This window comes from Stenella coeruleoalba, assembly GCF_951394435.1.
Source record: "Stenella coeruleoalba genome assembly, chromosome: 6".
Classification (NCBI taxonomy): domain Eukaryota; kingdom Metazoa; phylum Chordata; class Mammalia; order Artiodactyla; family Delphinidae; genus Stenella; species Stenella coeruleoalba.
The window spans coordinates 17,534,540-17,549,359 of NC_137151.1; the positions used below are offsets into that span (position 1 = coordinate 17,534,540).

Genomic DNA, 14,820 nt, shown 5'->3' on the forward strand with positions numbered 1-14,820 from the left:
ATCTTACAGTGGAGGTGGCGAGAAGGGGACAGATGGGGGAGGGAAAAGTGACAGTCTTAGAGATGGATTGGATTTGGGAGTGATGGGGAAGTAGAACAGGATGACTTGCAGGTTTGCAGCTAGAAAAATCTCAGTGAATGGCGGTAGAATTTATTAAAATTGGGAGCAGAGGAGGGAGAGCAGGTTTCAGCTGGTGGTTGGTCATTACTTCAGTTTGGACGTGTCCCAATATAGGTGCAGATGAGCTACCCAAGACATGACATTGAGTTGGGGGCTGGCTGTAGATGCCTACTGAAGCTGGCAACGTTGATCTGGGACCTGCGTATCCCCAGGTGTGGTATTTCAAGTCAGAGGCATGGAGGTGGTATCCAGAGAGGGGGAGTGAGATGAGTATAGAGCGAGGACAGAGCCCAGAGGTGCTCTGCTGTCACTGAGTCCAAGCTGGTACTACTCACCACATGACAGGCCACTGAATCGAGAGACGAGTTGTCGGGGCAAGGAGTAGTGACTTTATTTGGAAAGCCAAAAGACCAAGAAGATGGTGGACTAGTGTCCCAAAGAACCATCTTGCCTGAGTTAGAATTCAGGCTTCTTTTATACTAAAAGCTGGAGGCATGTGGCTCGTTGTTGCAAACTTCTTGGTGGGGGAATCCTTTGTTCTTGCAGCTGTCTGCCTAGGTCAGGTCAGGATGTTTCTGTAAACTTCCAACAAGACAGATGTTATTCTCTGTCCTGAAACTTTTTATCTTTATATGAATGGAAAAATGTTATACCTTTAAAGGTCAGAGCCTTGAGGATGGGCCATCCTGTCTATTTCAGGCTGTAGGCAACATTCTTAACTTGTAGCAAAAGCAATAGAATACAAAGGTTGAAGTAAAAGAAACACATCCAATATGGAGTCAGATTCGTTCTTCCCTATATTACACTGCCATCAGTCATCAGGTTGGGGAGACAGCAAGTGAGGTAACAGATGCAGAAGAGCTTTAAAAATTAAAGCAGGATGTTATTGTTGGACAGGACTGGCTTTACTAAATATGAATAATAATGCACATCGTTGACAATTACTGCTGCACTTGGATAGGGGAGATGATACTTAATGTTCCCAAATCTGCGAGACTATTTCCTCAAAGTTCTTTTTGCCCCTCTGAAAAGAAAACCCACCAGGAGGGATTTATTCTTATCAGGTCATGCTGCAGTAATTTCATTTTCAAATCATTAACAGGAAGGCATCCTCATCCGATCATTCTTGATACAAAACCCTATCTTAGAAGCCTGACACCATCTCCTCAACTCTTCTGAGAGCTTTTTGGATTTCATTTGAGACCCTCAGCTTTAAATAAAACACAGATATAAGCCTGGATTCTTCGTGAACCTCTTTTGATGTCTCTCCCATCAGCTGAATTCATTTTTGTGCCTCCTGTTCTGACATTTGGTTATAGATTGTTCCAGGAATTTCATTGCTAACTTACATGATATGAGCAGATAAAGGGGAGCTGAACTCATTATCTAATTTACTTTGAAGCTAAATTCTAGATGGTATTTATGGGGAGGGGGAAGATCAGCTTACGATGAGTGAGAATAGTCTTCAGTGCCGAAATTAAATGAATTTTCATAGGAAAGTATCCTTCCCCGAACTCTTCCTGTGCATGGGAGTGGGGATGGGGCAGAGGTTACTGCTTTCCATCAAATAAATCCAGTCAAAAGCAGACATTCTGCAGGAGTCAGACTCCTATTCAAAGGCAGTTCGCTTCTTTGAATTCCATCAAGCTTCTGGTACAATAACAGGAAAGTTTATTGTGTTCACTTGACATGAAAAGAGGCCCTTTCAAGGTGATACCTTTCCTTGTCATAGAGTGTGTTAGAGGGGGTTTTTATTTCTTGACAGTTTTTTACCATGACACCTAAAAAGAAGAAATTTGCATCGGAGTACCCTAATTTGAATTTTGGATTCAGAAAGCATTTGATCTTCGATCCTCCCGAAGGACTCTCCAGCTGAGGGCAGGCTGCTGGGGCAGCGCGTTCAACAGCATCGACTCTGGACCAGGCCGCCTGGGTCTAAGTTCTGGCCTTGCCCTCATCAGCTGTGTGAGTTTAGGCAGGTCATTTAACCTATTCATACTTCAACTTTCTTATCTGTGTAATAGCAGTGAAATTCAGTAGGGGCTTTTTGTACGGTTTAAATGAGTGAGTGTACGTTATGGGCATAGAAGGGTGTCTGAAATGCACGCACTGCATTAACTTTAGCTGGTATTACCTCCACCCTGGGCAGCTGATTGGATTGTATAGTAAGTAGTAGGAGTGGCCATTCACTGACCATTGCTGTGCTCTGTGCTCTGTATACACGTATCTCCTTCAGCTTTTCTCACAATAATTCCTTGAAGTAGATACTACTCTTTCCTCCATATCACAGAGACGTAAGTCCATGGGCACAAAGCTGGTAATAGCAGGGCTAAGATCCAAACCCAGGTCTGTGTGGCTCCAGGTCCCAGCGGGTTAGTACCATAGCTCAGTCTGCACCTATACTGGGACATGTGCAAACACGCTGTGGGCGCTGGGTGTGGGTGTGGATGTGTGCTGAGAGTGGAGTAGAGGATGGGGTCATTTGGAGAGGAGGCCTTCGTAGCCTTATTAACCGGGTAACAGACAGTCATGGGGCCTCCCTGCCCCTTGTCATTCTTCCTGGAGAGGAATTGTGAAAGGACAGGAAGTTGGGGAGGCATTCAGCGTTCCCATCTTCCTGGAATTTGGAATTTTTCCTTCTTCTTAACAATACTACCTTCTATGAATTTCCTTCTTTATTACAGTCTCCACTCCTTGCTTCTCTAGCTCCTTAAACCCCCAAAACCTATATGTGTGTGTTGAAGGAGGGATAAATGAGTCAAGGCTTCAGGGCAGAGTGGCGGGAGCCCCGTTTCCAGGTGGTGGAAAGAAGTTTGGCCTGGAAGTGAGGAGATCTAAGTCTTGGTCCTCTGTCTGCTACTGACTAGCAGGAAAACCCTAGTAAAGTCAACAGAATTTTTCTGAGCCTTATCTGTGACTTGAGGGTTGGAAGGTATCTGACATCTCGTGGTTTTGGTCACCCTTCTGGATTTCTGACCTCTGGGAGCTACCTTGGTGGCAGTGAGAATGTTGGTGGTAAGGTGGTGGTGGTGATAATGGTGGTGGAAGGGGAGATGGAGCTGGTGATGATGGTATACATGGTGCCAGAGATGGTAATGGTGGCGCAGGTGGAGGTCATGGTCATGGCGGTGGAGATGGGAGACGATCAGAGAGGTGCTGATACTCACAACTAACAATAAGCCCTTATCGGGTACCCAGCATTGTACTTAGCACTTTATGTCTATTATCTCATCTAATCATCCCAGCAGCCGTTGTAATCTCCGCTTTTGCATAGAAGAAGCCTGAGCTTTAGAGAGAAAGTCTGAGCATCCCATGGTGGGCAGAGTTGCCTAGGTCAGGGGGAGACAAAGGTGCTGGTGCTAGGATATATGTCATTGGAAAATGTATGATAGGCTTAGAGTGGGAGGGGTGTTAATCTGGGAAGTTAAACATCTTCATGTTCTGCTCTCCCCAAACCCTCTCGCTCTACAACCAAGTTGTTCCCAGGTGCATTTAGGGTCATAACTGCAGGAGTTCATTCTCCTGAGGCCACATAGTGTATAACAGAGAAATAGTCTCCCGCCACCGTTACCAGTTGCTCTTCATTTCTCTATGAGTTTCGCCCTTTGGTTCAGACCCCAACCCTTAGGCTTTGGGTTTGGGGGCTGCAGCTCTCTGATAAAGACTTGCAGCATCTTCATGGGGGACCGTGATTTAGGGGGTCCCTGAAGTGAGTATTTGGGGGCAAGTGAATGTCCTCCAACATGTGTCTTTTCTAGATCCTATTTCACCTGTTGATCCTCATCTGCACTCTGTACCCCGTGAGGCCATCTTGGAGAGAAACAGGAGAAGAAACGGGTTTATAGCTCAGAGAATACAGGGCTGGGATAGTAGTGCATGGGTCTGGGAGACTAAGGCTGCTGGCGTCTGAAGGCATCTGTCAGAACCAAACCTCCGCACCCCTGTCTGGACCTCCTTCTTGGACCTGGGGGTTCTGGCCTTGCTTGAATGAAAGGTGATTCCTTCTTTCAAGTCCCACTCTCTCCTCCTCTTTTCCTCAGGATGGGGATTGTAATGATCTAGGCACTGGGTCTGGTGTCAGTAGGCTCAGTGTACTGACCCCTCTGGAGGGGGAAGCTGGCTTCAAATGGATCCTATATACATGAGGTGAATGCAAGTGAAATGCTCTCCGGATATCCAGCCCCTCACCTGACCTCCAACACCCCTTCTCCCTCCTGCACATGTTTATTGAGCAATTACTATGTAAAGATGGTCTGTGACATGCTGAGGATATGACAGTGAAGATGGAACCTCCTGACCTCATGGAGTTTATGGTCTAGTTTACACTACAGTGTTCTAATGACAGGGGCAGGAGGTAAAGGTGCTGGTGATCTCATAGAAGGGAACCTGGTAGAGCCTCGTGGAGACAAGGAAGGCTTTCTAGAGGCAGTGACACTTTGCGGACACTTGTAGAATAAGAGCTGGACCAAACACGGCAGTGGCGTGAGAGGAGGAGAGAGGAAGGGACAGAGAAGGAATAGTGGAGGACGAAGATGATGTGGTTCAGGCAGAGTGGTCAGCATGTGCGGGGGCCTGGAGACCGGAAAGAACAGATGGGACGGCTGCTTGCCCCACCCGGGCCTGGCCTGCCTCAGTCACAAGCACCCAGTGCTGGTTCTCCCAGGGTCCTGGTCCCGCGACACAGAGGGGCCTCAAGCAGGAACCGGGACCCACAGGCGCGCTGGCGCCTCTCCGCGCTCCTGAAATGCCCGTGTTGCCTCTGCTGCATGGGCTTGTCTGAGCCCCGCTTCATCCGAGAGCTGCTTGCTTTCGCCGGGCTCTGGGGGGAGCTCGTGACCAGTGCGAAACACCGTAAGGCTGGGAGGCCCTGTATTTGGACTCCTGGGCTGTGTGAATTTGGGCACCTCTTCCCGCTTCTCTGAGGCTTCTGCTGGCCCACCGGTAGACTCATCTGTGAGGTTTTCTTTTCAGTGCTTGCATTCTGGGGTTTTAATTCTCTACCATTTGCAGGGAGCTAAATTCTCTTAGAAACTGCAGCCGTTCAGCCGTGAAGCAGTGTTTATAAGTAGCACCGCCATCACCAGGGGTGGCGTGAGTCGATCCCTGGAGAGGATGGCCCCGTCATCACACGGTCTGTCGCTTCCCCCGCAGGCGTGGAGGGCACCATAGTCCCCGTGACCAGCACCCGCACCTGGGCTGTGCGTTACTAGGGAAGAAGCATTCCGCTTCACTTGTCTGCTGAGAAATAGCTACAGGCTTTTGTAGCTACCCCAGACACAGGGACGTCACTATCAGCTGATTCAGAACAGACCGCAGAGAAAGCCACACAGCTACATACGGTTGAGAGCCACATAGAAAAATATTTATTTAACAGTTTTCAGTGGATCACTGACCATGCATTCATAAAGGAAAAGGAACAGAGGCACTAAACCACAATGATGACCCTAAATGCTTTGAGTGCAAGGGGGTGTCCTACAGCTTCCAGACAGGAGGGCTTGTTTTAGAAATATATGTTGTTGTACTGATTTATAATTTTTCTTCTTGTACTGAAGTTTATAGAGCAGAAAGGGATGGATGAGATGCTCAGCAAATTGCAGGCCATCTGGAATCTGGGTCTCTGGTGGCTGGAGCCACACTGGGGGGACCCTCCTTTCCTGGGCTCCGTCAAATAGCTGGGGCAGGGATGGGACATCAAACCATCTGTCCTCATGGACAGAAGCAGCCATCGGTGGCCTTTACATCATTTTAAAGCCGTGACCTGCACCCTTCTCTGAAAACCAAATCCCAACAGCTCTTCACCTTCTCCTAAAGAATATTTCTCAATAGGAAAGAGAACAAGGGGGCAGATCAGAGTTTTAAATGAAGGGCTCTAAGCTGATGGGGTCATGGAAAAAGTGACCACAAGGCATCCAGGCAAGCCCTGGCAGGGTCAGAGGACATGGAGTGGCTCTCAGCCGGGGGGGAGAAGGGGGAGAATGTCCAGTGCACAGCCATCACCTGTGTTCCTCACAGCCCCTCTGTGCTGCTCCCAAAGCCCCTCACTTTCCACTGGCAAACTTAGCAATGAGCGGTGGCCATCCTTCTAGAAAGCCACCTGTTAGCCATTAAGGAACGTGCCTGCGGCTGATCCAGCCACGGTCTCAAAGCCATCCAGGAAGAAAAAGGGAAGCGGTGCGTGCTGGCAACATAAGCAAGACTGGACGTGGCTTGATGATGGTGACCTTGGGAAAACATGGAGGGGAGAAAGGGGGAAAGAAACAGTGCAGAGAAAGGAGAGGCGCCATTGCTTTCCTTACTGGAGAAACGTGTAAAGAAAGAGGGGGGAAAAGAAAGGAGAGGGGAGCAGGGAGAGGAAAGGGGAAGGAAGGGGAGACAGGGAGAAGAGAGGGAGGGCTGCTCGCAGGAAGGAGAGGAGCCAGTGGGAGTAGTTTCACAGTTACTGTCAGAGCCGTAGTACACTCATTCGAATGTGAGGCTTCAAAGGCAAGCCCGTGGCAGGGTGTGGTGTGGTGATGAGGCCACACCAATGCCCACTGATCCAGGCTCCACCTCCAACTGTGCTTCTCTTAGACCAGCGGTTCTCAAATTTGAGTAACAGCACCAACCAGTGGCCTTGTTAACCCCAGGGGTCCCACCCGCAAGTCTCTGATTCAGCGGGTCTGGGTTGTGCATTTCTCACGAGTTCCCAGGTAGTACTGATGCTGCTGTTCCGGGAACCCCCGCTTTGAGAACCGCTGTCTTAGAGGTGAGAGACTGAACCAAGGTTTGCGCTGATTTGGGTTCCTTGGGTCGAAGTCAGCGAGTGAGTCAGTGTCTCAGCTGGCTGGCAAGAGCAGATTGGCAAACACGACGACAGAACTCAAGAAAGCGCTAAAACCTTTGCTTGGATGTATTTGCCTCTTCCTGGCCCCTTCATTCAACCAACCATATGTTTACTTTCCACCGGCAACTGTGATTCTAAACGTCAGTTGACAAGCAGGTGTTCTGCGCACTGCTCTACGCAATTGCCAACAAACAGATGCAGTGCTCTCTCGCTGACTTCCATTCCCACCTGCTCCACCCAGCTCTTTGTTCTGGCCACAATGAGCCGTGCAGCTCTCAGAAAGGAGCGGCCCTTGCATTCCTCCATCCCCATTCCTCCTCGGCCTGACTGCCATTTTCCAGGCAAACTAACTCTTATTCTCCTTTAATTTTTCTTAAAGATTTTTTCTTTTGATGTGGACCATTTTTAAAGTCTTTATTGAATTTGTTACAACATTGCTGCTGTTCTGTTTCGGTTTTTTGGCCCCGAGGCATGTGGAGGGTCTTAGCCCCCCGACCAGGGATCGAACCCACACCCGCTGCATTAGAAGGCGAAGTCTTAACCACTGGACCGCCAGGGAAGTCTCCCTCCTTTAATTTTCTGAGTGTTCCCACCTGTGGGAAGGTCAGCCAGCCCTGCACATTGCTGCCGTAATGTTGTCCAGATTGCCGTCGTGGCCCTTTGCAAAACGTCACCAGGCGGTGGCTGCCTCACCTTTCTCAGCGTTTTATCGTCAGTGCCTTGGACAGGGGCTCTGACTCCTGCTCACCGCGGTTGGGGTTAGAGAGAAATTGGAATATTGGGGCAGGAAGAGACGGACAGCTCTGCTAATCACTGAAATCCTAAATCGAGGCTTCAGTGATTCAGTGAAACGGGACTCTAACAGGTGGAAAAGTAAATCTTGGTGATTTCTTTAAAAGCAAACAAAATAACTTCACTTGAGGAAGGATCAAATATCCAGATCTTTCCTGCTTAGGACGAGCTAGATATTCTTTTGTAGCATGTGCTTATGTAAGGCAGATGGATGGGCAGATGGATGGACCGATAGACAGACGCAGATAGGCGGATGGATGGATGGACAGATCGGGTGGATAAATGGTGTCCTTAAGGCTTGCTCGTCAGGTCATGACCTGGAATCATATTTCGTTTTGCAAACATTCTTCAGCTCCTTTGGGAGAACTTCAGCTTCCTCTGGGGGGAATATGTGTGCTCCAGAGCTTTGTCACGTGCCTGTTCTTGAGGGACCTGCTTCTAAAACGGAATCCTGGTTCTAAATCGAGGTGTTGTGCTGACTTTGGCTGGGGTCTGAGATGGACCTGCCTCTCATTGAATTCCATGCTGTGAACGGTTAGCACTTGAGCCAAAAAGTGAAAGACAAAGCCGTTTCGGGCGGAATCCAGTGTTCTGAGCAGCGGTCCTACCACCGTGACCTGTGAGATTTTGAGCAAATCACTTAGCCTCAGTTCTGTCACTTGTAGGACAAGGGCGTTCTCTTCCTGCTGTCCCGTTTTCTGACTGTGAGTGACTGTGAGTCATTTCTGGGGGACTCACAAATAGTTACCTTCACTTTAAAGATTGGAGGGGAGAAAACGGAGCACGGTGTCGGATGTGTGATGCCGTCACATCCCAGGCGGCATAGCTTAATGCCCTTCTGAAGACTCAACCAAGCAGGCTGACGTGAACGCTGTTGAAATATCGGGCTTCAGCGCAGGACGCTGTTGGACGTCTGCATTACTTCTGTTTTTTAAACAGTACTCTGCTGAGAATAAATGTGTCACCGCCTAATGGGCTCTTGTCACTTTAGTGCAGTGATCAAGGAGGAAAAATGGAAGTACTTTATGTGGGAAAACAGGCAAGACGTGAAGGTATTTCTTAACCCAGAGTGCACGGCTGTCAGCAGTACGATACAGATCTAGCCACAGTTTCACTTAAAACAGTTTATGTGCTTTACTCAGTGACTGAGTTCAGTTCACTCATCTCCACTCAAGTTCACACTGAAGTCATTTACCTGCACGCTACAGATTACACCACACAGACCGAAGCATTCTAGATTTTTCCAAATGTAATATACAAGTGCAAATGGATTGCAGTCCAGCGTAACTTTAGTCAAACCTTGAATATGCTATTAAGGCGTGAGTAAAACTTTAAAGCTTTGTCTCGGCTACAGAGTAGCTGGGACTGGAGCTGAACCAGTTGTGAACGGTCAGAATAAAAAGCCGCTGTTGGACATGGTGTTTATTCTCAGCAATGTGTCACCTAAAATAATGAACTTTGTTTTCAAACGTAGAAAGGAGCAATCACTTGTTATTATAAAATGACAGTTTTATAAGGGGGCTAGTTTGACTTCTGACACCACCAAGGCTCTCCTCTGTTACACTGTCCATTGACTGTACCTGGGTGCCCAGTGCTCCATTTTCCCCATCTCCAGCTGAGATGGGGAAGTATATTCTAGCAGCTCTGGCAGGTATGCGGCACAATCTGTGTTACTGCAGAATGACTAGGCAAGGCTTAGAATGAGGGATGCAAAATAAAATTGTGTGTTTTCACAATTATTTATGCTTTAAATAATTTGTAGTCCCTTATAGGGAAGGCTTTCTGTGAAAAGACTGGATCGACTTGGTCTACACTATAGCGGAGAATGTGTATTCAGAAATACGATCCAGATTCAACCTTGGTTGCATCGTCAGAATCTTAGGAGGATAAATACAGGCTAGGTGGGAGATTCTGTGAGGGTTTCTTTGGTTTGGCAGGACTCTGGGCGGGGGGGTGTGGCTGGGAAGTGGGAAATGGGAGGAGAAGGAAATTGGGAGCCTTGCTGCCTTGGGGAGAGTCTATGAAGGGTTACTTTAACCTGTGGCGTAGCCACTAGCCAGAGGGGGCTGGTCCCAGCTGAAATGTGCTGTAAGCGTAAAAGCCACACTGGGTTTCAAAGACTTAGTAAGAAATGTAAGAAAATGTAAAACATCGCATGAATAGTTTGATTCGTTGCACGTTGAAACCGTGTGTGAAATGATGGTATCTGGGGCATATTGGATTAAAATCATTAAAATTGATTTCACCTCTTACTTTTTGAATGGGGTGGAGATTTTAAAATTACATATGTGGCTTGTGTTCCTAGTGGGCAGTGCTGTTTAATACCTATTATGTATGGTGGGATGATGGCTCATGTTTACTTATGTTTTATTTTTCAAATTGACAATGTGAGAGACTATTGTCTTGGAGAAAAAAATATATATATAGCTTGTGGATTTTGGAGTCCAGCAAGCATGTGTCTTGGCTATAGCTAGCCCTTGGGTAACTAACCTCTGAGCCTCAACTTCCTCAGCCAGAAAATTAAGATAACAGTTTGGATCTGATAATAACAGTTTTGATCTCAGCAGGTTGTTGTGAGCAATGCATGGGAAACTAGCAGAGAGCACTTATCACTGAACTAACATAGGGAAAACGCAATAAGCAATCGGCGTGGTGCTTTCTTACATCTCAGGACCTGTCCAGTGCCTCATCTTTTAATCCCTGACCATTTCAACTCAGTTCCTTGTTTCGCTTCTTCCCCAGATTTGTATTTTCTTTCATGTCTATCATCTGTTTACTTCTACACCCAGAAGGCTAACCTTTCCCTTCTTTTTCTCATCATTGAAAAAATCTCTCGTCTGGTTCCGCATCTTCTTACTTGTTCAGACTAAGGTACCTCCTACTTATTCAACTGTTCAGAGCAAGAATTCTATCCTGGCTAAAACTATAAACCAGCCACAATCCTTCATCTGCCCGTGTCTGGACCGGGGATGCTGGGTCTTGCCTTTTATGGAACTCTGCTTCCTTTTGATGGGACGGTCAATCAAAGAACGATCGACTCCAGGCAGAGGGGGTGTAGGTAATGGGAGAATAAGGGTCATGTAAACAAGAGATCAAGAGAACAGGACAGGAGAAGAAAAATCGTGTAACTTCTCTTTTGCCCCACACTGCTGCCTTTTCTTTCTGTTGGCTTCAGAAGCTGTGCTATGTTCAACCAGGGTAAGTACAAGGTGGTTCTCGTTGCCTTTCTAGATCCTTGGACCTGCAAGCACAACCTCCCACAGTGAGCATGGCACACAGCTCAGTTTCCACATTCTAAGAAATAAGTCCTTAGATGAAGATGGTTGGTACTTGTTCTGTGAAATTCAGTGGCAAGGAAGAGAAAAAGATAGAAAACTTTGTGACGATATGTTGTTTCGCGAGGTGAGTTACCTGAGTCCTTCACAATTAACAAGATGAACCTTTCAGCCAGAGCTACATGAGATAAGAAACAAGGAGAAATAACTTCAGAACACACTTGGAATAGCAGTGGTGGCTGGACACTGGACACACCCGTGCCTCTTAGAGTCCCCGCTTTTCCTATGCAGGTTTTTTTTTTTTTTTGGTAATCAATCAATCAGAACAACGTTGATTTTTGTTCCCATCCAGCAGCTGGAACTAGGTGCTTCAGCCTGTACTCTTAATGTGATTTTTTTTTTGCCTTTCATCAGATCAATGTTACTTTGCCTGTTTTATTTTTAGATTTACTGAGTGTAGCAAAGGAAAGAAATAAGCAAATTGGTTTGTATTTCAAGTGTGGGCTGAGGTTTGACCCCATAAACCTGTCAAGCCTGTTTGGAAATTTAACAGGGGAGAGCAGGTTTCACGGGTCATCTTTGCTGACAGCTGGGATTTTTGGAGGATTGGTTGTTGGGAGAACATAACTAGGGCCCCTCTGCCGCCCCAGGCAAGGGGGGATGCTTAGGCGAGGGTGGGCCAACCCTGGATGGATAAACATGGCTGTTTTTCCTGGAGCATTTATTAATGAAATATTTACCATTGATCAGAGGCAAGAAGGGGTCGTTGCCAACAATCACTTACCTGTGGCTTCCTAGAGAATCAGAGGGTTTGAAAATGTGAATGAATTTTTCTTAATATATTATGTAAATTTAGTAGAGGGAGGAAGAATTTCTGAAAATCCAAAACACAGCTCTAAGCTCTAAGATATCAGCTCTCCACCTAGAAACTTACATTCTGGTGTCTTGGGTCCCCAAGAGAAGACAGCAAAGGCTCTGCAGATGCCTGCTTTTCCTTTTCTTATTTACTTTTTTGGTCACTGTGGATAAATACTCATGACATTAGTGATATCAGTTGTCTATGGTGTACATAGCATCTTTTTCTCTGTCAGAGGTTGTAGAAAGAGCAATGATTGCGTGATTCAGAATGCAAATAGGTGGGCGTTCAGACATCTGTCCGTGCAGTCAACTTTTGATCCTCTGGGGGACCACTAAGTTTTGATCCTCTGGGGGACCACTAAGGGGTGCCTTTTTAGAGCCTGATCTTTTCGGGGCTGCTGACGGTACAGCTTAGTGACACAAAGGCAGTGAGCTAGTGAGTTACTCGCTGAACTCCAAGTTTTATATTTTCCATGGTTTTTGGATAATTATCTTTTTTCCCCCATGAGGCTCAAATCTATGACATATCTAAAAACACCTGTAAAGAAACAGAAGTGCTGCTGCAGATGCAGTGTTGTAATTACAGGTGTGCACGCCTACTAAATACATGTCCAAAACACACGCTCAGTGACAGGCTACTCCTGACTTTGCCTCCCCTGAAATTGAATGCAAAATTAGTGTCGCTAAATATACCTCTTTGTTACCGAAGGGCTGCCACTGCCCTCTGTCTTGAAAATAACCATTGGGTTGCCTCTAGACAAACACTCTTTAAAGTACAAATATTGTTTCATCTGATGTGGCTATATACTGTATCCATCTATCCCTTAAAGGCCAAAACCAGACTTACGGACTACATCAAATGCCTTCTGGATACACAAACAACAAAAACATTTTTTTAAATTAACAGGCATCAACAGGTATAAATCAATTGTCTACAGCATTTAATGGTCTTTAACACAGTCAACGCCCCTGGCCTTGAAACAGTGTTAAATTCTTTTTTTTTTTTGCTAGTGGCAAAAAAAGCCATCAATCAAGCCCAACTTGAAAATTGGGCGCCATTTCCTGGCCAGTAAGCACAGAACCGAGGGGCTCAATATCTTATGGGTATCTTGTTGTTGCTGGGCTTATGATTTTTTTTTTCTCTCTGTCTCTCCCCTCTCCCACCTGCTCAGGGCTGATCGTTGTGACGTTGGCCGTCTGCTGGATGCCCAACCAGGTTCGGAGGATCATGGCTGCGGCCAGACCCAAGCACGACTGGACCAAGTCCTACTTCGAGGCGTACATGATCCTTCTTCCCTTCTCGGACACCTTCTTTTACCTGAGCTCGGTCGTCAACCCGCTGTTGTACAACGTGTCCTCGCAGCAGTTCCGCAGCGTGTTCGGGCAGGTGCTGCGCTGCCGGCTGACGCTGCCACATGCCAACCAGGAGAAGCGCCTGCGCGCCCACGTGGCCTCCGCCGCGGATGGTGCCCGCTCCGCGCGCCGCCCACTCATCTTCCTGGCTTCCCGGCCCAATTCCTCTGCAAGGAGAACTACCAAGGTTTTCCTAAGCACTTTTCAGAGCGAGGCCCAGCCCGAACCTAAGCCTCAGCAGTTGAGTTGCGAGTCACCGGATCCCAACTCGGAGGTGAAACCCGCCAACCCTGCCACCGAAAATGGCTTCCAGGAGCATGAAGTGTGACTGTCTGTCAAGGAAGGAAGGGAAGCTGGAGCGCCCACGGGCCCTCCCCACACGAAAGCGACGGTTACCTGCATGCAGCGGTGCCAAGACAAACTGTGCGCCCATCATCAGGGACGGGGCGGAAGACGGGCCTGGGAAGAAAGCAGATGGCCGCTTACAAGTGTCACTTGAGGGCGAATGCTGCCGCCAACCGGGCCTCAACTCTGAGAGCTGGCCCATCTGTATCCATTCCTCCTCCTTCCTTCCGTTAAGGACACACTGAAAATTCAGTCAAACTGAATGCGTCCGGAGCTCACAAAGTTTTGTTTTTACACTGAGCTCTTCCATTGTTTGCCAAGGAACTGAAAGAAAGAGAACACGGATTCCCCCCGCCACCCAGCATCCAAGGACACCTAGAAAAATCTCAGGGGGCTGGGGGAAGGTGGGCCCAAGGAACGATGCAGGAGGGGGCTGGGATCTCCTTCAGCTTCAGCAGTGTGCCAAGAAAAGGCCTAATTGGAGGAGCACGAGGGTGCCAGGGAGCCCCGGCCGAAGGGCTGGGGCAGAACTGCTCCTCTTCTTGGGCCGGGGCCCGTTGCAAAGAGGGGTGTTGCAGCAGCTGATGCACACGGAATTCACTTTCCCTGGGGAGCAGAAGGATTGGTACCCAGCCGAGGCGATGAGGCAGGCGGCCGAGGACGCGCACGACTTGCGGTACATGATTCCTGCAACAGACCCAGAGGAGCCAGAGTTAGCAGCCTGCACTGGCCAGGAGACGGCAACCCTGAGCCCACATCCCCACGGAGAGCACTTTTCTTCCTTCTCCTACAGCCCAGAAACCTGGTGTGGCCAGGGCACTGCTCCAGGGTGTTTCGTTGAGCCCCCCCAAAATACAAGACAGGTGCAGTGAGGGCAGCGGGCATCATTTCCCTTGCTTCTGAGATGCCAGGACCAGTGAATAAAGAGCTTTTAAATCAAAGTTCATTTTGCTTTAAACTGTGTACTAGACAGAACTTCTTTTTATTTACTTTTTGGGTTCACACTGTCTCATGCCAGAGAGGATGACAGGCTACATGTCAAGATCTTATCTCTGTTTGTTTGTTAGTACTTTATAAGCGACCACGGAGAGATGGCTCTCAACTGTGTGTTTTTGAAATCCTGGAATTCTCTCAAAAACCAAACTCCGAAGAGAATAAATCAGATCACTACCAAAGAGGCCCTGTGTGGGTTCAGTGAAGGGAGGGGGGCAGCCTGGCTGACAGTGTGCCGAGCACCGCCTTGTTCCAAGGGAA

General features: G+C 47.8%; 2 protein-coding genes across 2 annotated transcripts in view; one reads left to right on the plus strand and one right to left on the minus strand.

Annotated features, from left to right (window-relative positions):
- Positions 1 to 13,552, plus strand: part of GPR39 (G protein-coupled receptor 39) — a 230,322-nt gene extending 216,770 nt beyond the window's left edge. Inside the window, exon 2 of the mRNA XM_079923769.1 lies at positions 13,041 to 13,552. Coding sequence (XP_079779895.1) covers positions 13,041 to 13,549 — 509 coding nt within the window. The 3' untranslated portion in view covers positions 13,550 to 13,552. The remainder of the gene's footprint in view (positions 1 to 13,040) is intronic.
- A 452-nt stretch (positions 13,553 to 14,004) lies between these two features.
- LYPD1 (LY6/PLAUR domain containing 1) overlaps positions 14,005 to 14,820 on the minus strand; it is a 61,488-nt gene continuing 60,672 nt past the window's right edge. Inside the window, exon 3 of the mRNA XM_079923770.1 lies at positions 14,005 to 14,253. Coding sequence (XP_079779896.1) covers positions 14,018 to 14,253 — 236 coding nt within the window. The 3' untranslated portion in view covers positions 14,005 to 14,017. The remainder of the gene's footprint in view (positions 14,254 to 14,820) is intronic.